Raw genomic sequence first — 25,004 nt, 5'->3', positions numbered from 1 at the left:
ACCAAATTTGCCACTGCCAGACAGTGCTTGATTCAACAGGTTGGCTTGGGTGGTTTATTTATAATATTAAAATTTGTTTGATGACCTGAGGAAGAGGGCAAATACTTCTTTTCTGCAGTATTGTATGTCTACGTGGTACTACAGCCACATGAAAACATTAACTTACATAAGTTAGTAGCATGCTGATGTTGTCGTTTAGCTCAATGCAGTACAGCTACTCATGAATTTGAACTTGCATAGATGTTAATCATCCTTAAAAAAAGCACAAACAAATAGGACTTTTTCTTATTTTTAACCAGTAGAGATGCAACTGCTCTTACTAAGTTATTTTGCTATGGGATATGTATGCTGTTTATAGTAACAATGGTAAGAAGAATGATATTAATGATAGTATTTTTAATTCATAAAACAATGCTTCCCAATGTTAACAAATGGGCTAGCAGTAGAGGCAGAAGTCCTTATTAGCCATTTCCCTTTAGTCTGTTTTTGTAATTTAAAAAAATATATATATCCAGAAAGTCAAATGCCTAAAATGTAGAAAGAAAATTTTCTATTATCAAGCACACTGACAACATCATTACAAATTAGTTTCATCCCAGTCTTCCCTGATGGAAGCATATTTTGCAGCACCTCTGGGAGAGAATATTATCAAGTTAATGTAAAACTAACATCATTATGCCAGCCAACTAGAATCACTTAACAGCAGGAAGCCATAACCACTCTCCCACTGTTCCTCGCTACAGATTAATGAACTCAGTGTCAAGCAGCACTTCATTTAATTTTGCCCTCAGTGAATGGATATTTATCATTAATGGATAAACAAACAAGGGAACTTGTCTACTTCATTGCTTGCATGGGCCCGTTGTGTAATACGTACCGGTGTCAATTGCTTAGGAGCTCTTCAGTGTAATGCTGCCACGGCAGTTTTTACCCCCCAAAATTAAACTTTAGACTTTAGAATTGTTTTGTGTAATAGATATTAATAAATGAAAGCGGTGCAGGCTGGTTGATGCCAGTGAAGTGATATTTATATAAATTTGCACAATCTGTTGTTAAGCATGTGAAATAACCATGACCTCAACTCTGCATTCTCAGGTGGAGATGACAGGAATGTGTTGACTGAAAACATACAAGAACAAACTGATCAAAGACACTTGTTGCAATGACAAGCAAAATAACAATGAGTACCAATTTATCTCAGCATTGACGAAAGCTGTTAATTGACATATGGTCACCTGGTTTGTCAGGTAGCGCATATGTTATTAATTTTATTAGTCAAGACTATAGTTAACCAGTTACAAGGTCTCTTCTGAGAAAACTGTGTTGGCTGTCTGTGTGGTTACCAACATGAATGAGTCCTGCTGTACGACATTACAACATATGATTCGGAAAAACACCATACATTTCTATAAATATATATATTTTATATATATATATATATATATATATATATATATATATATATAACACCCAGCACGCCCCTGCGGGCGGTTTATCCTTCAAGCTCGGGTCCTCTACCAGAGGCCTGGGAGCTTGAGGGTCCTGCGCAGTATCTTAGCTGTTCCCAGGACTGCGCTCTTCTGGACAGAGATCTCCGATGTTATTCCCGGGATCTGCTGGAGCCACTCGCCTAGCTTGGGAGTCACCGCACCTAGTGCTCCGATTACCACGGGGACCACCGTTACCTTCACTCTCCACATCCTCTCGAGCTCTTCTCTGAGCCCTTGGTATTTCCCCAGCTTCTCGTGTTCCTTCTTCCTGATATTGCTGTCATTCGGAACCGCTACATCGATCACTACGGCCGTCTTCTTCTGTTTGTCTACCACCACTATGTCCGGTTGGTTAGCCACCACCACTATATATATATATATCAGAATCAGAATCAGAATGGGTTTATTGCCAGATGTTGAGGTTTACAACATTAGGAAATTGCTGCGGTGCTTCAGTGCAGACAATAAGAATTAAAGTGCTATGTAGAAAGAAAGATAGAAAGATATGTGCATGAGATATACATGAGATATATACATGAGAATAAGAATTATGAGTGCTACGTAGAAAGATATATACATGAGTGCAGGTGGTGATCAGTGCCAAACATGAAATGATGCAGTGACACAGCGTAGGGTCATGTGTTAGTGGCGGGGACAATCATTAACACATGACCCTACGCTGTGTCACTGCATCATTATATATATATATATATTTAATGCCCTCCAAACAGGCCATTATAGCCCAAAGCTTCCAAAGCCAGACTTCCGTCTGAAGGGAGCTTTGATGTTAATTTGTGTTAAACAGCCAGGTTAGAGTATCCCATTAAGAATGGATGGGTGAATGGTGGTGGGTGGATGGAGGGGAGCCTCGAGGTCATACTCCACTCTTTCTCTGTCTCTCACTCTCCCTTTCTTCATGAGTCAGAGCCAGTCAGGCTACTCTGGATCCTCTGGTCCATTGGAGGCTGAATCTGTTCCAGCTGACTCCATGTAAAAGAAAAAAAAAGTTCACTGACGGACACAGTATATTGGGATCTTTAGATACTGCACCTTTGATGTTGGTTACGTCAGTTGTCCAGTTCTACAATTAATGGTTTTAAAAAATACTAATGACACTAAGAAGCCCTATACTGTTGGTCTATATTTGTCTTTTGGTCTGTGAATCGAAGTATTGGTCAGGTGCCGCTAATCAAATGCACTTAATTAATTGATCATCAGCAAGTTGTCCGCATCTATAAAACCAAAGGTTTTGGCCGTTTGCTTGTCAGGAATATTCAGGTGTGTGTTAATGCAATGCCACAATCTTCCCAGGCATGGATTTCCCTCGATCTGAACAAAACACAGTGTTTCTGACACAATATCCTTTGGACACATGACAGCAAAGAAAAGATGTTTGGCCATAATACATAGCACCACTGTTACAAAGTGTGCACAGTACTGCAAGGTAAGTGAATGTTTATTTGCATTGTTTTCTACTCTTTAGCTTGCACAGCTTTCAATTTGCGTTCTTTCACTCAGCACAACACACACATCTCCCATCAGGTTCCAGAGTCCAACTCAAATAGGGAAGGCATGATTAGATGATGGAGATCTCCTCCTGTGACACTACACCCTGAAATCACTGCTTACTGCAAATGCCAACAAACCTGAATGAAGTGAATCAACATTGTAAAGAAAAGTGGATGAAAATCCCCAACTTTGATGGGAGAGATTGATAAAGTCACATGGAAACAATTACATAAAGTCATTTCAGCTAAAGAGATTTCACAAAGAGATTTCACAGGACTGCAAATATAGTCCTGTGAAAATTTTCTTTTTCACATGACTGTATGTGATTCAAGGGGAAATGCCCTTGCTCTGTGACTTCGGTTGTACATGTAAATGACTTTATGGTCTCAATCAACTGTTTCAAATAACACTGAATATAACAAGAAGTTTATTTTGTAAATTATGGTCCTATGCTCTTTTGCTAATCCCTTGTGACTGACTGCTGATATCTGGATTATCAGTGGAGGAAAAAAGAGCTTGGCTTAAGGCATCACAATGGGAATTCTATTACCAGTGGGTCAATGTAATAGTGGTGCACAATAGACTTTTATATATAGTCTATGGTAAAGACCATGTGAGCTGTTTTACAGAGGTCAATATTACACTGCCTTTGACTTTAAAAAGTGCCATTTTTTAAGTTTGAAGAGATTTTTTTAAAAGGAGCTGCTGGTCTGTCATGAGTCCATAACTGAAACTAAAATAAGATTCAAGCTAATTGCACCTGAGTTCATGCACAGGAACTGGCAAATGAATCATATACAGAAGAAATCACTGTAACTGGCTATAATAATATTCATTACAATGACAGTTTGATGTGTTTACTGCATGACTTGCAAGCTTCACCAATTAGAGTTACACACAGTCGCCATTAGCTCAGTTCTCACACATACAGCTTCTGATCAGCATCATTCATGTGCAGAGGAAAAGCTGTCTGATGCCACAACTCATGACAGCAAATGTCTCTTAATCTTCGATTTATTGAATTATTTATTCATTGTCCACTTTGTCCTGAGATCTGTTAAAACAATAAGCTCATGCTGAGTACTTCCGTTAGTTTATTAAACTACAGTGAAACATGTTTGCATCTACTATTATGCTTCTTACCACACTGTTTCATATAGATAATGAGCTGAACAAAAAAAATCCTGGCTTGCAGCTAATCTTGCAAATACAAATATGCATTTTAAATCCATGCCTCTGTCAGTCAGGCTGCAAGGCTTTAAAAAACACCCTCCTTAAAAATGTTATGGATGACTTCACTGCGTTATATCTAGTACACTAGATCTGATCCTCACACTATACTTTAAAGATTTTATGGTTCCAAAATATCAAGACAAGGTCCTGATGACACAAATGTGGCAAATTTGGATGCAGCTGGCCTTTTTTTTCCAAAATGCGATGGTTCTGGCAAGCAGGGGTGCTGGGAGTCTTGCCATACACATGGGCAGGGTTAGGACGAGGCACCAAAGCTTTCTCAGCTCCACCTGAGTGTTGATAGAGTGAGAGAGAGAAAGCGGCAGGTCTTAGGGGACAATGACACACAGTGTCCTGTGTGGAACCATATAAATGCTGTTTGTCATTAATTTATTTAGGACTTAATTGTAATTTCTGACACCTACATGCCTGTATACATAACTGATGTTTGAGGACTTGAATTGAGAAAGTATCATGGCACATTGTGTGTGATTTGAAATAGGGAAGTGTATAACACAGAACAGACAAAAACAAATCTTTTCAAATTGAACTGACCAAGACATGATTGCTGATTGGTAATGGATGGTAGATCACAATGTAATGTAATGAAGTGACTGCTGATATGATTTGGTGCTATATAAATAAAACTGAATTGAATTTACAAGATAAGATTATTACCTCCACCAGGCAGGATATGTTTTGGCAGTGTTTGCGTGTCATTTTGTGTCTGTAAGCATGTTAGCTCAAAATTTTTTGAATGAATCTTGATAAAACTTTGGGATCGTGTTAGCAACCCATTTAAATGAAAGGGCTTTACATAACGATTTATTGGTTGAAAATCGATAAAATGCAATGTCACTTACAAAATGTAATGTCAATATCGAGAAAGTATCATATAAGATTTAAAGTATGCCATGTTTGACCTCTGACCTCTCAATCAAGGCCAATAGAAGGTCAAAGTGTTAATAATGATATATAGAGCCATTAAAAAGGAAACTTCTTACTACCATCGTTTGTATTGACAACATATGGGAAATGATATATGGGGATTCAAAATCTTACACTACTTTGAACCTCTGACCTCTTCTTCAAGATCAAATACGGTCAAACTCCCTTTAGGTAAAACTTTCATAAAATGTCTTTTATCTTTAAAACTATGCTTAAAATTCTTCTGATTTTATTTGTATTGGCAACATTTAGAAAATTGCTAAAATTGCTATATAAACAAAGGCTATATAAATGAGCGATCGTGGCTCAAGAGTTGGCAGCTCGTCTTGTAATCAGAAGGTTGCCGGTTCGAGCCCCGGCTCGGACAGTCTTGGTCGTTGTGTCCTTGGGCAAAACACTTCACCTACCGCCTACTGGTGATGGCCAGAGGGGCCGATGGTGCGATATGGCAGCTTCACTTCTGTCAGTCTGCCGCTGGGCAGCTGTGGCTACAACTGTAGCTTGCCTCCACCAGTGTGTGTGAATGAATAGTGGAATTGTAAAGCACTTTGAGGGTCTCAAAAAGCGCTATATAAATGCAATCCATTATTATTATAAACAGAAGCTATTGGTATATATAAAATCTAAATATGAAATTATAGTTTGCATCCAAATATTGTGTCACATTTGACCTATTTACAAAATCAGTACAATCTGATTTTTACTACACTACATAAATCTTAAAGTAGATGAAAAAAAAAACCAAAGTATACAAATGAATATTTTAAAAAATACAGTACTATTCCCTTAACAGGAAATATTCTCCGGAGAGTGAGCTGTGTTGAAAACAACATGATCTGCTGTTAGGTCAGTGCCTATTAGACCTTCCATGTGACACATAAGTCGTTTCAGATTTGAATCTCATAGATTTCCAATACTCAACAATATTTTAGGATTTGTAAAGATTTCCCTTACCAGTGAGGATCAATTGGAAAATATGTGCATCACTGTGATAAATCATTGCTCTGAACTACTGTATTTTTTGCACATAGAACTAAAGTAAAGGTCCCAGGAGCCTTGAGGATACAACAGCCTGCAAACTATAAGAGTAATGAGTGAAATGCAGCATGAGATCATTAAGATGAACAGCGCTGCTTTGTGACTTGCTGTGCCTCAGGCATTGGGAGGTCACATTTACTGATTTCATGATTATGTTTCTATTGCATATTGAAAAAGTGTAATTGTCAATTTTGATATGTCTTGGTGATAATGGAAAATGTAATGATTATCCAGTAATGTTCACCCTACGGGACCAAAACTACAGACTGTAGGTTACTGGTGCATGTTGTTTGAATATAACAGGCTTTTAATTGATTTCTCCTCCTCCAGTGAGACCAAATTTATTTTACTGCCTCTGCTGTGGTAAATTTTCAATAAATACAGTTTTGCAATAAATGTCTCACATCATCACCTTGTGTTTTCACAGAGTTAACATTCAGACTGGACTGTATTCACAGTAATGTACAGTAACATTAATTTTCATCTGAAGTGATGGTATATATATATATATATATATATATATATATAAATGTAAATAGCAGCTACTATGACATTCCTTCTCATTCCCACATTTAGGTCATTTGAAGATCTCGGAGCTTTGTAGCCTTTAGAAAGTCTTCGATATAAAGGAAAGCTAACAGTTCCTCTAAACTCAAATCGTATTCCAAGGATTAGAAAAGAAGTGCATTCTTCTTGACTGGTATACACACCACAAAGCCTAACACCCCACAAAGAACGCTTATCAAATCTATGATCTTAATCCTACAGTGGGCATGAACAGTGAAAGGATTTTTGTCCCAGTGTATTTCATGACTAAGACAATTACTGAAAGTGCACTGTCCTATGCAAGACTTTGTCTTTCTGTGTCTGAAAGCCTTTCAACTTGTAAAAGGTTGCTGCCCTTGTTGTAGTTTAGCTAACCCAGTGGCTCATTGGGCACTGAGATACCACATGTACATCCACATTAAAAACAATCTGCTGTTCTCAGTTGAATGTTCACCACAAAAATACAAAGACAAACAAATGTACAGAAATAAAGCGAAAGATACGGGTACGGAAAATAGACATAGGAAGCATGAAGGAAACACTGAGAAGTCTTTATGACCAGCACAGTACAAAGGCATCATGGATCATCAGTTCCTATTGCTACTGGGTCTTGTGCTTTTTTGTGCTAGGACCACTCAGGGCATTCAGTAACTTTAAGAAAAGGGGGCCATGGATTAATTTCTCAAGCCCCCTGGTGCCCACTGCACTATGAAATGCTCTAAATGCTAAAGACTGAATACAATTAGAGCTCTCTCTTCAAATACCCATTGATTCAGCTGTTCTTGCGCTATGCCTCAGCTCACTGAGTTCTGAAAGACACTGTGACACCTTTGTGACCTCTGTGTTGAAGAATGTTTTTAGAAAGTAGCAACTAAACAAAAATTGAAATATAGCCGCAAGGAGGTCAAGAGTAAATTTGTTATGCACCTTGCTATTCAAACCATTTAACTAAGTAGTATTAGCTGATAATTATGCTGGGATTTCGAAATGAAAGGAAGACAACATATACGATTGCTGGGCAATGAACAAACTACAAACACAGGCCGGGGTTTGAATGGTTTAGGTCTCTGGATAACCTTCACAAATGAAAGACTGCAGACACAGAAATCTCAGTCATGGCTGCACTGTGGAACTGGTGTCTCTAGAAAATCATGTCCGCCTTACAGCATGACATTTAGATTAATGTCACCATATTTGGAGACCAAAGAAAGACTTTCTTTATTTTATTTGGACAAATGTAATAAATGACATTTTGCAAAACTAGCAAAACTTGAGGTTAAGTCAAGATCTATTAGTATTGACCACAACAATACTAATTGTAGGAACAACTTTTTTAGATATCATCTTTTGAACAATACAAGTACGTAAAATGAAAAAAAAAGTATTTCAATAACACATACATACATACATACATACATACATACATACATACATACATACATACATACATACATATTGTAACATTAATGGTGAATTACAGAAAGAGAAGATTTAATGCCCATAGGCTAAAAAATTTGGTGTAGTGACACTTTTCAGTTTTAACTGAAGGGTCTAACTATAAAAATGCCTTTCAGTGTTTCTGAATTACATCAGTTTCAATTCAATAGAGCTGTACAAAATAGCCAGTGTCACTCATGTCTGCATGAGAAATAAGCCATAGGTCATTATGCAGCTGCACCTTCTTGCTGAGCAATTGCTTATTTGGCATGTGACGTTTCTAATAGGAAATGTTTCTGAATCCTTCTGCTCGGTTGTCATGGAACGTCTCGCTGTGTCTCGTAGCCCACGGCTTAGTTCCTCCTCTTTCTGTCTGTCTCGATCACTCTGACTTTCTCTTTCCCTGCCTCCCTTTTCCCTTCACTTTTTTTCCCCTCTCTTTCCTTGGCTGAGATAAATAGGAGGTAGTTAGTGCTGATGTGAGAACATAGTGTTGCCTGCACAGTAAAAACTACATTTGTCAGTGCCACAGTGCTTTTTTGCTCTGGGTAATTGTGTGTCATTGTCTTGCAAGACTGCCTGGAGATATTCCTGCTATGGAAAAGGAAGTGAGGTCGGTGGGAGTGGGGTGTGGGGGTGGGGCGAATTTTGTGCGAAGTGGAAATGAAAAGAATTTGTTGTTCTACTATGTGACACATGCAGTGGCCTATGTGATTAATTAGGCCATTAGCAGATGCAAACAGTTCCATGCTATTCAGGTCATGCTGATCCTTAACAGCTTAATTTCAGTTTTTGTGATTTGTTTTTGTGTTTTTTAACGATTCTTTAAACAGCACACCATTAAAACCACCTGCCTAATCTTGTGTTGTTTTCCCTGGTGCTGCCAAAACAGCTGTCATCCATATGGGCACGGACTCCACACCTCGGGTTGTCTTGAGGTGTTTGGCACAGATGCTGGGAGCAGATGGAATTTCTATGGAGCGTCCAAGGATTTGGCTTATTTTGGTGCATCAGTCCTGTCTCTTGACCTGACTGGAGGTTGCTGCCTATCAGTGAGTGCTGCTGCAGTGGACTTTTAAGTTTTAAGTTAAATGGCATCGCTGTCATGTAGACTCTCATTTCAGTGCACATATCTTCAGCTTCTATCACTGTGGTATTGGTAGAGTGCACAGAAAAAGTCTGACTTTTTATGATAGAGGTGCATGTCTTTAACATTATTAGAACCTGAACTCACAAAGCTTGCTCATGCCATGTTGGCAATTTAGACAAAACATTTTAATAAGCCATATAATATGATATTTGGACTGTATAAATAGCACCCTCATAGGTATCTGTGAAACTGATGTAACGTGCTGTAAAAACAAAGTGAAAAAAAGTGAAGTTCTCGCTGTAATCAGGACTAGCTTGATGGGCTCACCTCACCGATGTCAGGGTTCTTGAAAGCCCCTTTGGGGAAACAAAGCTCTCACAGGCTTAAAAACTTTCTCTATTCCATCACACAACCATCTTACCCCCAGCCAAACACTGCACAGAACAAATAGCAGTCACATATTTTATGTTAGTTATGAGAACAGGGACCCCTTTAATAAAATAAGCAGCTGAACTCAACTTTAAGGAGTGTCAGGGTTTGGATCTTATATAGTTGCAAACCCCCCCCCCCAAAAAACCAATGCCATTTCACAGAAACTGTCCTTGTCTCTGAAGGTTTAAAGTGAGAACCTCAGTGGTATCGCAAACGTCATGATTACACTAGTTGTCATGGGAAGGTGGCTCCGTACTTATCAGCTTCAGGATGTACAAAGAATACAACAGTATATAACCAGGAATGATTTGTGGACTGATTTCAGGGCACTTATCCTTGTATCCTCGACATGGTTTTGCTTGAACTACAAATGTAGTTCAGGCAATTTATGTAAACCACAACTATAATGATCTTGCACAATGAACAACAGAAAAATAGAAAATGCTTTTGATAGTAGCCATTTAGTAGTTACTATCAAAAACATGGTAAATTGTTGTATCTCCTCAACTAGCCAGACTTTCAGTTGGATTCTGATAGGCGCTCAGTTTCGAGGTTGTCCTTTGATGTGCTTTTAAAATTGTCAATATGTTAAAAGTTGTGATTTTTAAATTGGGTAAATTGGTGCTAATTTATAACATTTGTAACCGAAACTTATCCCAAAAGGTTCACACATAAAAAAAGTTATTGAGATGTTCAAGCAATCAAATTGATATTAGACATGTAAGGACAACAACAACAAAAATACTTTGTGTGTTATTGAACAGTATAATGTCTTTCTACTTATGCAATATATGCTGTGTTGCTGGAAGCAAATATTTAGACATGTAGATGTGAACCCAACTGCATTTTGGCTGTGAAGTATCTCTTTGTGTCCTGAGCTCACCACCTTCCCAAGCCTCCCAGTCATTCAAATGGTAAACCAGCAGAACCGACTCTTAATTCATTGAGCAGCATTAACAGTCCAGTCCAGCTCTGAGCACTCCAGTCTGACTCACTGTTTCCCACTACTTTCTCCAGGCAAAGAAAAGAAAAGTATTTACCATGTGAAAAGAGACAGAAAGAGGAGTTAGAGAGCTGGATGTGGCACGCTTAATCTGTAATCTGTCTCTGCCATTTTTCTTCGAAGCATGTCCTATTTACTTTTGTGTATGAGTGTGTGTGTGTGCCTGTGTGAGTCAGTCCTGTTTTCTTCTCTCTTCTCAAGTTTCAGTCTGAGTTTCACTCAGGTGAGACTTTTAAAGTAATTCTTAGAAAACTAAATGTCACCACTGGCCTTGCATAAACAATAAATCTTTCACTAATTTCAGACACAGAGAATGATCTCCAACAACAAAACTGATGCTTTTCCATTGGTCACAATGTTTGCTAACATGTTAGAGGGAACATGATCATTTTTCCAATCATAATATCTTTGAGAATGATTGTGTTGTACTGGTTGATTGGGAAAGAAATGGTTTTATTAATAGTGGGTTTTTTGTTGTTGTTTGCTTTTTGGTCTGAACCACTTGATGCACATATGAGATGAAAAAAAAAAACATCAGAGCTGGCAACTGACGCACTGAAAATTGTTTGTTTTGATGAAGATTTGAATGGTGCAACAAAGCAGGAATGCTTGATTTACTTCGGAAATTAGCCTTTTTAATGACAATTCATGAGGCAGCGGTGTAAAGAAATGCATCACCAATGTAGCAATGTACAGCCAAAGATATTTTATTTCAAGGTAAAAGCAGTTCTGGTGAATTTTACAAACAAAATGATAATTTTTAGAGAACAGTATTGTTTTTCTTTTGCTATGTGTTGCACTCAGAGCACGTGGTTAACCTGGGCAATTAAATAATTGCCAGGAAAGTCCTTTTTTAAAAGAAAAAAAAATGGACTGTTCATTGAACCTTCTGACAATAAAAAAATAAACAATTAAAAATTAGTTAATTTGCATCATATTTACTATATCTTGGTGGTGTTTTTCCCCCCAATTTATTGCTTAAAAATTTATTGTGCAACAAGTCATATGAGTAAAATTACGTGTGTATATAAGGAAATGTAAGTAGGTTTTCTGGAAATAATGAAATGTTGAGAAATGAATACAATAAAAATGAGTACAATGACCCAATGGCACAATAATATATTCCTGCCCTAGCTTTAAAAGTTGATAGTACAGTGAACATAATCCACACAATAACTGCTTTATGTTTCTTTCAAAATATATCTGCTAAAACTCAGGATAGAGTATAAAAGTGTTTTCTTATTGGCCAGTGTTGAATGTGCATGCCTTGATAGTTTTATCCTGCCTCTCCTGACTGTATGAGAAGTACAATCAGAGCTCCTTTCCTTATGGGGCAGTTGGGCTTTATAGAACATCTGTCTGTAAACATAAAATGTCTGCAGGAGATGCTTGCTTGGCATTCAGCACCACGTGAAACTCATGCTAATATGCAACTGTCTCTTAAACATCCTCCTAATTACATCTAATCTCTCTCAATGCGCCCCTCGGCAATGTTAAAATTGATGCATGAAGCAAGACAAGTGCATGTTCTGCTTGGCTGGCTCAGGTTATGGTGAGAGAGCAAGAGAGCGAACAGCAGGTTTTTGAGATGGCTTTGTGATCTAAATGTGATCATTTTGTGTTCTACACAGATTTGCATTTGTGGCCCTTTAAAGGCCAAACAAATAAACAGTTTCTGTCATTTCTGGTATATTTCTGCGCAGTAACCTTACATTTGAATGATAATGAATATGTTTGATGGGATATTCTAGCTGCTAACTGTTATCATGACCTCGGGATTTTTTATGAATCTTGAATAGATTCATTTAAGAGAGGGGAAAAAAAACAAAGAACAGATCAATGAACACTGTTTTTCCTCTGGATTACACTGGTGATATCACTGGTCACATGTGTGGTTCAGTAATAGAAGTCATAGATTTTTCTCTGTGTATTATAGACTGTTACACGACTCAGTTGTTTGATAATACTCAGTGATGGGCTTGCATCTGAACTGTCATGGAAGTAATTATACTGTAAATAACGTTTGTCTGTGTATGTATGCATGCTTTTGTGTGTGTGTGTGTGTGTGTGTGTGTGTGTGTGTGTGTGTGTGTGTGTGTGTGTGTGTGTGTGTGTGTGTGTGTGTGGACTTGACAGCCAAGGGCAGGCAGGCATTACATCAGATTCCTTCCTCTCTGCATAAGCAGCATTAAGGAATGCGAGGAAGAGTGGCTGCGGATGTTGCATAGATGCATGCTTGCTAGGTACTCACTAGCTTTGAGGACATTTGGTGAAGGATAGTATCATATATAGTATATTTCCATCTCAGCAAAAGGATTTATTCTGTGATATAGTGATGTTAATGAGGAGGTTCAAAGGAAGGTGGATGTTGTTATCACCAAAACCTCATCCGGTCAGGATGCGAATAAAACAGCCATCAATCTGTTGCAGTATCTCAGTTTATTGAATTGTAATCAGTGGTAACTCAACTTAAAGGAAGACACATGGTCTGCTAACTCTGAAAAGAAAATAAGGTTTGGATTTTAAGTTACTAATTAACTTAAGAATAACGCTTAAACTCAAGAGACCAAATCAAACTCATCTGAGCTGCCACCCTATGTGGGAGTGAAAAGAGTGAGCTGTAAGTGAGTGCAGTCCTTATATAATGTGTGACAGGTGAGCGCAATTAAGGGCAAACTCCAAAGCCAATCAAAGGTGAGAAAGGGAAACAAGGTAAGTCTGGTGAGGTGAGGGAGAGGGAGGAAAAAAGGGGGTAAGAAAAACAAGAATCCTTATAACAGAGACATTTCAGAAATTTTAAGACCAAGCCATTGAATAAGGTGGTTTTGTTTCTGTTATATAAACACTCACTCTGGGATAGTCTCAGCATTTAATGTGACTTACAGGTACAACACAGCCATGCCAGAAAAGTAGCTCAAATATCAAAAATGGCAGTTCTTATGTCTTGCCCGTCTTGTTGGATTGAGAGGATCTGTGGTGCCCAAAAGAGTGACTCCGCTGAGTCCCTTCTTTTCATCTGACATTATCGGGAGGTTAACATTTGGGTTTTCAAATGAAAATGTTGAATGTCATACATTCGTACAAGTTATTAATTTTGTTTAAAAAAGTGAATTGAATTATCTTAAATTTGGATTTTTCCTGGCCAAAAATTACTTTAATTTAGATTAATGTTGTTACTGATACTGTCTTCCACCTTTTTATTGCCACAAATATGAATACATGGTGAACTGTTAACCAGTTCAGATGTTGCTGTTGTATATAAACTTTGACTGATTGTCTTGAAACATTTTTATTCCTTGAATTATTATTATTATTATTTTTCTTTTACAGAGAATCCTGCATTTGTGCCTCCTAAAGTAAACTGAGGTGTTGCAATAACATTTCACAAAAACAATGGTTCACACTGTTCCCATGGTGACATCCGGTGCCCATTTTCCAAACATTTACTTTTCATTCTTCTGCCTTATTAAAATCTTCATTTCTCTCTTTTTTAAACCTCTTTTTAAAAGGTTGCTATCTTAACTGTAGCTGAACTTTTATGTAAGCTGTATGGGTAACAGTCTGAAAACTGTGTCAAGCACATGATGTTCCTTGAGCGACACAAACACATTAACAATTTGTCTAAGTTAGAGACAGTTAGAGCACTGCGTTGACAAGGAAATGGTTCTTGACAGGTAATGGGACACTAATTAAACCCTCTTCAGTAATAAGGTGATGCTTTCTGACTCAGTGAAGACCTAATCATAAGGTTTTAGCACATAATGTCTTTAAGAATAATCACTTAGCAATAAAAATGAATGAAAATGAATATTCAAATAAGAGAATATGTAAATTATGAATTGCTTGTCCTTTTACCTTTACTCATTTATCTGTATGTCATACTGTCTCACATAAAGAACATGTATTTCTTTCATCTTGTATCTTTTTGTTTACTCCACTATATTAAAGAAAATGCCACAAAGAAAGGAGGCCGCCTCTGAGTTTCAGTGTTGAGCTATCAGTGCTAGTACATTTGGTGATAAATGTGGCATGGCAGAAGGCCTAAGAGGCTAGAAGAGATGGGTTCTCTGGTTGAGGATCTGCTGAGGCAATGATACTCTCTACTGGGGCGCTTCACTTGTTTGTGCCAGCAGAAAGTCACCATCTCTTTTCTTGTTTTGTTCCAACACAGAGAAATTCTTCTGTTTAAACCCCTACCTGCTGGTACTGAATTCTTATCAAATAAAATGTTAGGCTCATAGTAACACTGGTCTCTCACTTCCCACTTGTCACAATTAAATACATATGGATAAGCATTGTTTTTGAACTTTGGGTGTTCCTTTTATGGGTTGCCACAGTAGATCATCTGCCTCCATCTCACTCTATCCCTAGCGTTCTCTGCAGTCACACCAACCCCACTGCATGTACTCCTTCACTACATCCATGAACCTCCTCTGTGGTCTTCCTCTTTTCTTCCTGCCTGGCAGCTCCATCCCCAACATCCTTTGTTCAATATATCTACTATCTCTCTTCTGCACATGTCCATTAAAGCCTTGCCTCTCCAACTCGGTCTCTAAATCACTCAATCTGAGCTGTCCCTCTGATGAACTCATTTTAATCCTTTCCATTCAGTGAAAATCTACTTTGTGCATCTTCAAACCATAATTTTTGAACGTGAATGAGTATAATTTAACACAAATCTGAATCTTTTCTCAAAACTTTTCCTCGAGACATTTCCTGTGATTTTGTCATTTAATACTATTAAAATAACTATGTGAGTACTGATAGGAAATGTATTTCTGATGGTTAGCTGCCAGAAGTGACTACATGCATCTGTGTATCCATCCATTTCTTTCCATCATTGCTTATCCCTTGTGGGATCACTAAATTATCGATCGGTCCTTCTAGCTATCTATCTGGAACAATATTGTTTGGTTATTCATACTTTCAGCCAGTTAAAAGTCATCAGCTTAACATGCCTGTCTTTGGACTGTAGGAGGAAGTTGGAGTACCCAGAGAGAACTCACAAAGGCAACCATAAAGCAAGAGAACATGCAAACAAAGAGGCCTTCCCTGCCTTGCCAGCCAACAGGTTCGAACCAAGAACGTTCTGCCAAGGAATTGAGAAAACATGCAAAATTCAACTATCGTGCTACTGATAAGCCATTTCATGATGCCAGACTGTATTTTGTATTCCAACAATCTGAAATATTTACCTCAAGTTCAGTATTCTTCTCCCACGATTATGCTGAAATCTTGTGTTGATTGCAGTGTGGCATACTTTTAGCCTTCCTCTGTCAGTGCCGTATCAGAGGCATGCTGTGTCTGTTTGGGCTGTGCAGTTAGACCAGCAGTTAATTATTAGCATGACTGGTGAAGTGCAGAAGCTGCTGACCATTTTGGGATGTTTATGTTTGAGCCTCCTAAACGGTTTGACATGAGAAAATGTCTGTAATGAGAAAGGTATTTAACTAATGGGAACAGCTATCACAGTGTTACTGATGAAGGAGGAAAGGGGGAAATTTGGATACCCAAATACATATACTACCTAAGAATAAAATATAATAAAATCACTAAAGCAGCACTATATACAAAAAATAAAATTGCAGAAATGTGTCACTGCAGACATTGCTGATTATATGCCTCATATCCAGAATAGTAGGCAGATGAAATGGCAAAGGTTGGTAAAAAACAGCATTGTCATAGCAACATAAACAGAAGATGTTCACTGCCCTGCTGTAATCAGAGGGGTTTCAGGCGACAGCTGGAAGTCCTGTGACTGCAGAGAAGCTGGACTGTAATATGGCACCAGGAGCTTATCAAAAACATTGATTTCAACATTGATTTCAATTAAGTCTGCATTGCGTGAAGGAGTGAATGGAGGTTAAATTAAAAGAATGCCTTCAAACCCATGCTCTGTGGCACAACAGCAGTAATACTGTGACTGTACTTGAGTCATGAATGCAAATTTTCTATCACTTGGACACAATTTCAGATGGGACAAAACACGTCACAACCCTGTGTTGTTATCTGTATGATGTGTGCGTTTGTGTGTAGTTCAGGGTGCTTGGCAGGGAATTCATGCAGGCAATTAAAACTGTTCATTAATGCTTTGTTAACCAACACTCCAGCTAATCCTATCATATGGCAGGCAGCGATAAGGGCATTTGCTCTCTTGCTGCCTGTCTGTCTGTCCCTCTCTGCTGGGAGTTGATATGCTATCAGCACACTGTTTGTTAAGGTGTACAGAAGACTCACTAATATCCTGATTCAGCAGTGGTTCAGGGTAATACAGGAAGGAGATGTTTGGCAGTGTACACTAGATAGCCTTTAAAACCTCAGGTTATGTCTAATAGACGAAAATATTAAACATATCACCCCAAATAAACAACAGAATACCGAAATTGCATTGATGCATTTTCTGATCTGTCACTGCCCCCATCAGTGGGATAACCATCATTTCCTGTTGTTTACAAAATCATAACTGATTAAAAAATGTGACTTGAGGCCTATAAGCAGAATTAAAAGCTTAGTGAGGTAAGTTGAAAGTTAACCTAGCACTTTCAGTTTTACTAAAGTGGTTACGCTCCTATGGTTTGATGGTAACTTAATGTTACAGAGCAGGTTATGTTCTGATGATCATCTACTTGCTTAACTATTTGTTGAAAGATCCCACTAATTTTGAGGAACAGCTAGTAGGAGGGTCTATAGTCTAAAGCCCTTGTTTTTTCTTCTTCTCAATATGTCCAATTTTTCAAATGTCACCTGCATATATATATTTCATTTTTCTGTAATCTTGAATATAGTGATGTAATAAAACAGAGTACTTAAAACCTTGCAATTTCTGAGCTTTTATGAAATTGGCAAAAGTTTTGCGAGATCCCAAGTTTGCTTTGCGAGATCTCGCAAAAGTCCGTCTTAATTTTTTTTTCTCCCATGTCCCTTGCGGGGCTCCGTAATAAATAAGTCATATAATACAAAAACCAGCTATTCACATTTCAGCTTTTAACTATTTAAATTTTCAGCTTTTTTCTTTTAAACAAATTTAAAGTGAAACAACACAAAACACTGCAAACCACAACACAATTAAATATAAATTAAAATATGAAAACAAAAAGAACATGCATATTCTCTGTCATATGTGCCTGCATGAATAAACTTTCTGAATCCTTTATCATCCACAACTATTTCAGGGTCCGGAACAGAACAAAACAAGAGACCCCCAGGAACCCAAACAAAAATGTCCAAAATGCAGGGGAGCAGAGTCCGAAACATAGTTCAGGTGGCCGGCCCGGGGCCTGATATTGTGAAAGCTCACACAGCTCTGGTGGCCGGCCCAGAGGTTGCCAGCCCAGGAGTGCAGAGTGAAACAGTTCAGGGGGTCGGCCACGCAGAAGGCAGTGGCGGCGAGAGAGCAGATCTGGGGGCCGGCAACGCGGAGGGTGTTGTAACTTTATGCAGTGTTGCTCCAACTGCCCGTGTAGCGTGGGTTGTGGTCAACAATAACTTTAGACCAAGCACAGAGGACTGAGACGAGGCTATGGTGGAGGTCCGGACTTTTACTCCATAAGCTCAGAACACATACAATAACACCGTACCACCTACTGGTGGGAGGTAGTAATAGCTGCTGCTTATTACAATATACCACATCCCTCTTTTCCGAGATAAAGATACTACCTCTTAACTCCAATATTTTGTAACATAAATGCACCTTTTAAATCGTAGGAACATTAACAATATTATATTCTTGAGACATTAAGTAAAGCACACCTCAGATTGCTTGTCACTTGAGCAATGCAAATACACATCAGTGTAGTGTTTTGAAACAGATGAACACATGACAGATTAGATAAGACATGTCAAAATGAACATATGAAACATGACATATTTTCTCTCTTTTCCAACAAGACAGTTATCTAGCTTGTACAGAACAATGCAGGTACAGGATAGAGTGACTTTAAGTTTCCCAATCACTTAGTCTCTATACCTGGCAGGGCGTATTATTGCTCGGCCACTGCGTGTGTAACATGTGGGTGTGTTGTCCATACTTGCAGGACTAGAGTTTTGTGGGGTGTCATTTGCTGGTGGCTCCACTGGCTCTTGGGTGTGAACGGACAGTTCATCTGGGTCCATGGGTGTGTCCTTGAACAGACTTGGGTGTATTTTCCTCAGATGTCTCCTGTTCCTCCTGAGCACTTTACTATCTGGTGTTTGCACAGTGTAGGAGCGTGGTTCCTCTCGCCGATGAGTTACAACAGCTGGCTCCCAACCGCGCCTTGTTTGCATGTGCACAGTCTCGCCTGGGGTCAGAACAGGCAATGGTCTTGCGTGCTGATCATAGTGGCGTTTCCGCTTTGATTGCAACCCGCGCACTTTGTCGTGAATGTTCTGTGGGGTTGACTGCCTCAACACAGCACTGGTGCATGGCAGGGTGCTGCGGAGAACCCGTCCCATCAACATTTGTGCAGGTGACACACTAAGTCCTGTGACTGGAGTGTTCCTCAAAGACAACAGCACTAGATGTGGGTCTGTTCCAGTCCGTGCGGCTTTCTTAAGTGCATGTTTGACAGTCTTTATGGCTCGCTCCGCCATTCCATTTGAAGAAGGAAAACCGGGACTGGAAAAAGTTAGCTTTATCTCCCAAGATGCTGCAAACGATCTCATCTCGTGGCTGGCGAATGGAACATGATTGCTCACTATCTCTTTGGGAATTCCGTGTCTTGCGAAGACTGATTTCATCTTCTGAATCACAGAGTGTGCCGTTTTGTCAGGTAAGTTAAGAACTTCTGGATATTTCGATAAATAATCCACTAACAAAAGATATGGATGATCGTTCAGTTCGAAGATGTCTGCTCCGATTTTCATCCATGGCAGCTCTGGAATCTGGTGTGGAATAAGCGGTTCAGCCTGGTTCTTTGGCTGCATTTGCTGGCATTGTTCACACTTTTCAAGCATGGTCTCTATGTCGCGTGACATGCCAGGCCAGTACAGCACTCTTCTTGCTTTGGCTTTTGTGCGCTGCACGCCTTGGTGGGCAAGGTGCAGCTTCTCCAGGATCACACGCCTGAAGCTTTGGGGTATTACGATCTTGTCCCCGATCATAATAATGTCATCGTGGAAACTGATATCGTGTCTCATAGGCCAGTAGCTGTGGAGTGTTTTGTCTAAACTCTTCCTTCTGGGCGGCCATCCGTTGAAGTGTCTTTCGCGCACGGCTTGTAGTACGCTGTCTGCTGCCACTGCTTTTTTCAGGTCACACAGTGTTTTCTCGCTCAATGCTGCTGTGGCCTCCAGAGCATACACAACTCTTTCATCATTTGCGTTTTCACTCACGTTTCCGTCGTCACTGGTAGTTGTGGCACGTGAGAGTGCGTCGGCTATGAACATGTCTTTGCCGGGGGTGTACGTGACGGTGAGATCATATCTCTGTAGTTGTAGCAGCATTCCTTGTAGCCTCGCTGGTGCCTTGCATAGCGGTTTGCGCACTATCGCCTCCAGGGGTTTATGATCAGATTGCACTGTCACTGGTCTTCCATAGACATACTGGTGGAATCGTTTAGCGGCAAACACAATGGCTAGCAACTCTTTTTCTATTTGTGCATACCTTTTTTCTGTGTCTGTGAGTGCTCGTGACGCGTAACACACAGGTTGCCCTTCTTGTAATAGGCATGCGCCCAGCCCATCTTTTGAAGAATTGGCCTGCAGTGTTAGTGGTTTCTTGTGGTCATAAAATCTCAACACTGGAGCTTGTGTGAGCATCGACTTGAGCGTCTGTAACGCTACTGTGTGATGTGGCTGCCACTGCCACACTGTGTCCTTCTTGAGTAGCTGTCTCAAAGGTGCTGTGAGCGATGCTTCATTTTGGATGTACTGTGCCAAAAACTTCGTCATTCCCAGCAGACGCTGAAGGCTTTGTTTGTCTTCTGGAGTCGGCATGTCGACAATAGCTTTGATCTTTGAAACATCTGCTTTCTGCCCTGCTGCTGTGATGATATGGCCCATGTATTTCACTGTGTCAACTTTGAACTGAATTTTGTCCTTGTTAAACTTCACGTTAGCTGCTCTTGCTTTCTCCATGACCTTCTGCAGGATTTCATCGTGTTCGTGCTCTGATGTAGCTGCAATTATCATATCATCTGCAATGATAAATACACCAGGAATGTTGCCGAAAGTCTCACAATTCTTTTGTTGAAAGACCTCGCTGGCTGATTTGATCCCGAATGGGAGTCGGAGGAAGCGATATCGGCCCCAAGGTGTATTGAAGGTACAGAGCTTTGATGACGGCTCGTCCAGCTTGATCTGCCAGTATCCATCTTCTTCATCCAATATGGTGAAGATGGATTTTCCTGCTAGCTTGCTGCGAACGTCCTCGTGTGTGGGAATGGAGTAGTGCTGGCGTTTAACTGCTTGGTTCAGATCACAAGGGTCCAAGCACACCCTTAGTGTTCCGTTCTTCTTCTGTGTGGCGACAAGACTGTTGACCCAATCTGTAGGCTCATTGACAGGCATTATGACATCTCTGTTTTGTAAGTCCTGTAGCGTCTTCTTCAGCGCATCCATTATGGAGAGTGGCACGTTCCTGCATGCGTGAATCACAGGTGTTGCATTTGGGTCAATATGTATGTGGTGAAGTCCAGGGAACTCACCTAAGCCTGTGAACACATCAGCGTACATCTCCACAAGATCTTCCGAGGTAGAAGGTGGTTTAGCTGATTTCGGTACAGAGGATGTCATGGCAAGGGTCTCAACTCGTTGCACCAGATGGAGCTCTTCACAAGCTTGTCCACCTAGGATCGGTTTATCTGCGTGGCTTGATACAAGAAAGTCAAACACAGCCTTGTGCTTCCGTGCTTCACACTCAAGAGACACCACACCATCTGCACGTATGCGGGCTCCACCAAAAGCTATGAGTACAGTCTTTGTGGGCTGTAACCGAGGCATATCTGGTAACTCGTCATAAACTGATCTGGGGAGCACATTTGCGTCCGCACCTGTGTCTAGCTTGAAGGTGAGTGGTACGTCTCCGATTGTCACACTTTCATGCCATTTGCCAGTCTTGTGCTTGTCGCTGGATACCATGCCGATGTATAGTGAATCGCCATCAGTTTCAATGTTGTTAATAGTTTTTGTTTTCTTGAAGTGTCTACTCTTCTCTGCGCTAGCTCTGCACACTTTTGAGAAGTGGTTATTTTTCCCACACTTGTGACATGTTGCCCCATAGGCTGGACACTGTCGGAATGCGTGTTTGTTGCCGCATTTGTGACAAACTGTTTGTTTGTCGTTGCTCAGTTTGTTTTTACTGTGTCCTGATTTAATGTATCCTGGCATTTTTCTTAATGCGTCCACTGACGTGTCTTGGGCTGCAGTTATTGACTGCATGGCCTGAATCTGTGACTTGGCCACTTCTGCTGATCTGCATATTTCTATCGTCTTGCGCAGTGTGAGGTCGTTGTCACGAAGCAATCTCTCTTTTAGTCTTGCGTCACTTATGCTGAACACCAATTTATCCCTGATCATGTCGTCCTCATTGATCCCAAATTCACAACTTTTACTTCTCTGACGGAGTTCCGTGACATATCTGTCCACTGTTATATCCGCCGACATTGGGTATGACCAGAACTTGTGGCGTTCAAAAACAACGTTCTTTCGTGGACTACAGTATTCCTTAAACATTTTCAAAATGTCCGCCATTGTCAGTGCGTCTCCGGTCGGGGTCACTGTGAGCGTGTTGTACACTTCAAGCGCTTCTTCGCCGATAGTGTGGAGAAGAATGGCTATTTTAACCTTTTCATCCTTCTCCAACGCAACCGTAGCAGTCATATACAGTCCGAATCTTTGTTCCCATCTGCGCCAGGTCTCAGATAAATTGCCTGTGAGCAGTAGCGGTGATGGTGGCTTGAATTGCTCCATGCCGTTAGCAATGGCTACTGTTAGCTAATCTACGGCTAGCTTACTCACGTCGCGGTCCCTGTTCACACGGTCTTGCCGACTTCTGACACCATGTTGTAACTTTATGCAGTGTTGCTCCAACTGCCCGTGTAGCGTGGGTTGTGGTCAACAATAACTTTAGACCAAGCACAGAGGACTGAGACGAGGCTATGGTGGAGGTCCGGACTTTTACTCCATAAGCTCAGAACACATACAATAACACCGTACCACCTACTGGTGGGAGGTAGTAATAGCTGCTGCTTATTACAATATACCACAGAGGGCAACGGCAGTGACGAGGGCGAAACAGGTCTGGAGGCCGACCGCGCAAAAGGCGATGATGACCAGCCAGCGGCCTAGAATGTGGCCGGCGATGCTGAGGCGGCAGTTGGGGACCTGAAGGCAGCGTGGCCCCCGCAGCACCAGGCGAGGCAGAAGCCGAGGCAGAGGCCGGACCAGGCGAGGCAGAAGCCGAGGCAGGACCAGACGAGGATGACGAGGCTGGACCAGACGAGGATGAAGACTCTGAGGGTGGACCAGACGAGGATGAAGACTCTGAGGGTGGACCAGACGAGGATGAAGACTTTGAGGGTGGACCAGACAAGGATGAAGACTCTGAGGGTGGACCAGACGAGGATGAAGACTCTGAGGGTGGACCAGACGAGGATGAAGACTCTGAGGGTGGACCAGACAAGAATGGCGCTGCAGGCGACGGGATGGAAGCCAGAGACGGTGGCGCCTCAGGTGACGGCGTGGAGGCCGCAGGTGGTGGCGCCGCAGGTGACGGCGTAGCTGAAGCTGAAGCTGGACCAGGTGAAGGCGAAGCTGAAGCCAATGCAGAGGCCGGGCGAGGCGAAGCTGAAGCAGAGGCCAGGTCAGGCGAAGTGGATGCTGCTGCTGCAGGCGATGATGAGGATGATGAAGCTGCTGCTGCATGCGATGATGAGGATGATGAAGCTGCTGCTGCAGGCGATGATGAGGATGATGAAGCTGCTGCGGCAGGCGATGATGAGGATGATGAAGCTGCTGCGGCAGGCAAGGATGAAGATGATGAAGCTGCTGCTGCGGCAGGCGAGGAGGAGGATGATGCTGGTGGTGGAGCAGCTGGTGGCTGGACGGGCTCCTCGGGCCCCCCAGTGGGCACCGGGGCCCCTGGCAAACACAGGGCAGAACCAGCAGGCACGGGGGCCTCTGGCACACACAGGAAAGAACCAGCAGGCGCGTGGGCCTCTGGCAGGGACAAAACAGAACCAGCAAGCACAGGGGCCTCTGGCACATACAGGGCAGAACCAGCAGGCGCGCAGGCCTCTGGCAGGGACAAAACACTGGGTCAACGACCCAGGACCATGACAGGCACTGCTGAGGTGTTATGGAGGCCCAGGATGCTTCGATAGCGGCCTTGAGCTCATCCAGAGTGTTGGGTCTTGTGTCTCTCAACTTTCTCTTCACAATATCCCACAGATTCTCTATGGGGTTCAGGTCAGGAGAGTTGGCAGGCCAATTGAGCACAGTAATACCATGCTCAGTAAACCATTTACCAGTGGTTTTGGCACTGTGAGCAGGTGCCAGGTCGTGCTGAAAAATGAAATCTTCATCTCCATAAAGCTTTTCAGCAGATGGAAGCATGAAGTGCTCCAAAATCTCCTGATAGCTAGCTGCATGGACCCTGCCCTTGATAAAACACAGTGGACCAACACCAGCAGCTGACATCATCATCATCATCATCATCGTTTATTTGTATAGCACTTTAAGAACACACCAGGCAGACCAAAGTGCTGAACAACACAGATCAAAACAACAACCAAATTAAAAATACCATAAAATCATTACAAACAATAAAATAAATAAGAAGGTGTCAGTTTCCTACAGAGTTAAAAGCCAGGGAATAAAAATAGGTTTTCAATCTGGACTTAAAGACCTGCACTGATAACGCTTGTCTAATTTGGAGGGGAAGGTTATTCCAGAGCATCGGAGACGCAATTGAAAAGGCACGGTCTCCTCTGCATTTCAGCCGCGACTTAGGGACCGACAGCAGCAGCTGCTCAGCTGAACGGAGCGAGCGAGGAGGAACATGTGGCTTCAGCAAGTCAGATAAGTACACAGGAGCCAGACCATTTAAAGATTTAAAAACCAATAAAAGGACCTTAAAACGAACCCTAAAATCAATGGGAAGCCAATGCAAGGAAGCCAGAACCGGAGTGATGTGATCGAATTTCCTACTACCGGTTAAAAATCGCGCCGCCGCGTTTTGCACTAACTGCAGGCGTGACAAGGTGCCCGACCCGACCCCTATTAAAAGGGAATTACAATAGTCCAGACGTGAGGTGATAAAAGCATGAATAAGAGTTTCCAAATTGGGTTTGGAAAGGAA

At 41.2% G+C, this 25,004-nt stretch overlaps 1 protein-coding gene across 1 annotated transcript in view; it reads left to right on the top strand.

Moving 5' to 3' along the window:
• LOC146709775 (uncharacterized) overlaps positions 1–16,625 on the top strand; it is a 29,288-nt gene extending 12,663 nt beyond the window's left edge. The window contains exons 4-5 of the mRNA XM_085456899.1: positions 9,094–9,253; positions 15,702–16,625. Of these exons, the coding sequence (XP_085313025.1) occupies positions 9,094–9,253; positions 15,702–15,746 (205 nt within the window). The 3' untranslated portion in view covers positions 15,747–16,625. The remainder of the gene's footprint in view (positions 1–9,093; positions 9,254–15,701) is intronic.
• Positions 16,626–25,004: the final 8,379 nt, after the last annotated feature.

This window comes from Copadichromis virginalis, linkage group LG5, assembly GCF_057382275.1.
Source record: "Copadichromis virginalis isolate Kocher_CV1m ecotype Utaka linkage group LG5, C_Virginalis_male_GT1.1, whole genome shotgun sequence".
NCBI lineage: Eukaryota > Metazoa > Chordata > Actinopteri > Cichliformes > Cichlidae > Copadichromis > Copadichromis virginalis.
Note: the sequence above shows the minus strand (reverse complement) of the source record. Positions and strands in the feature narration are given on the sequence as shown.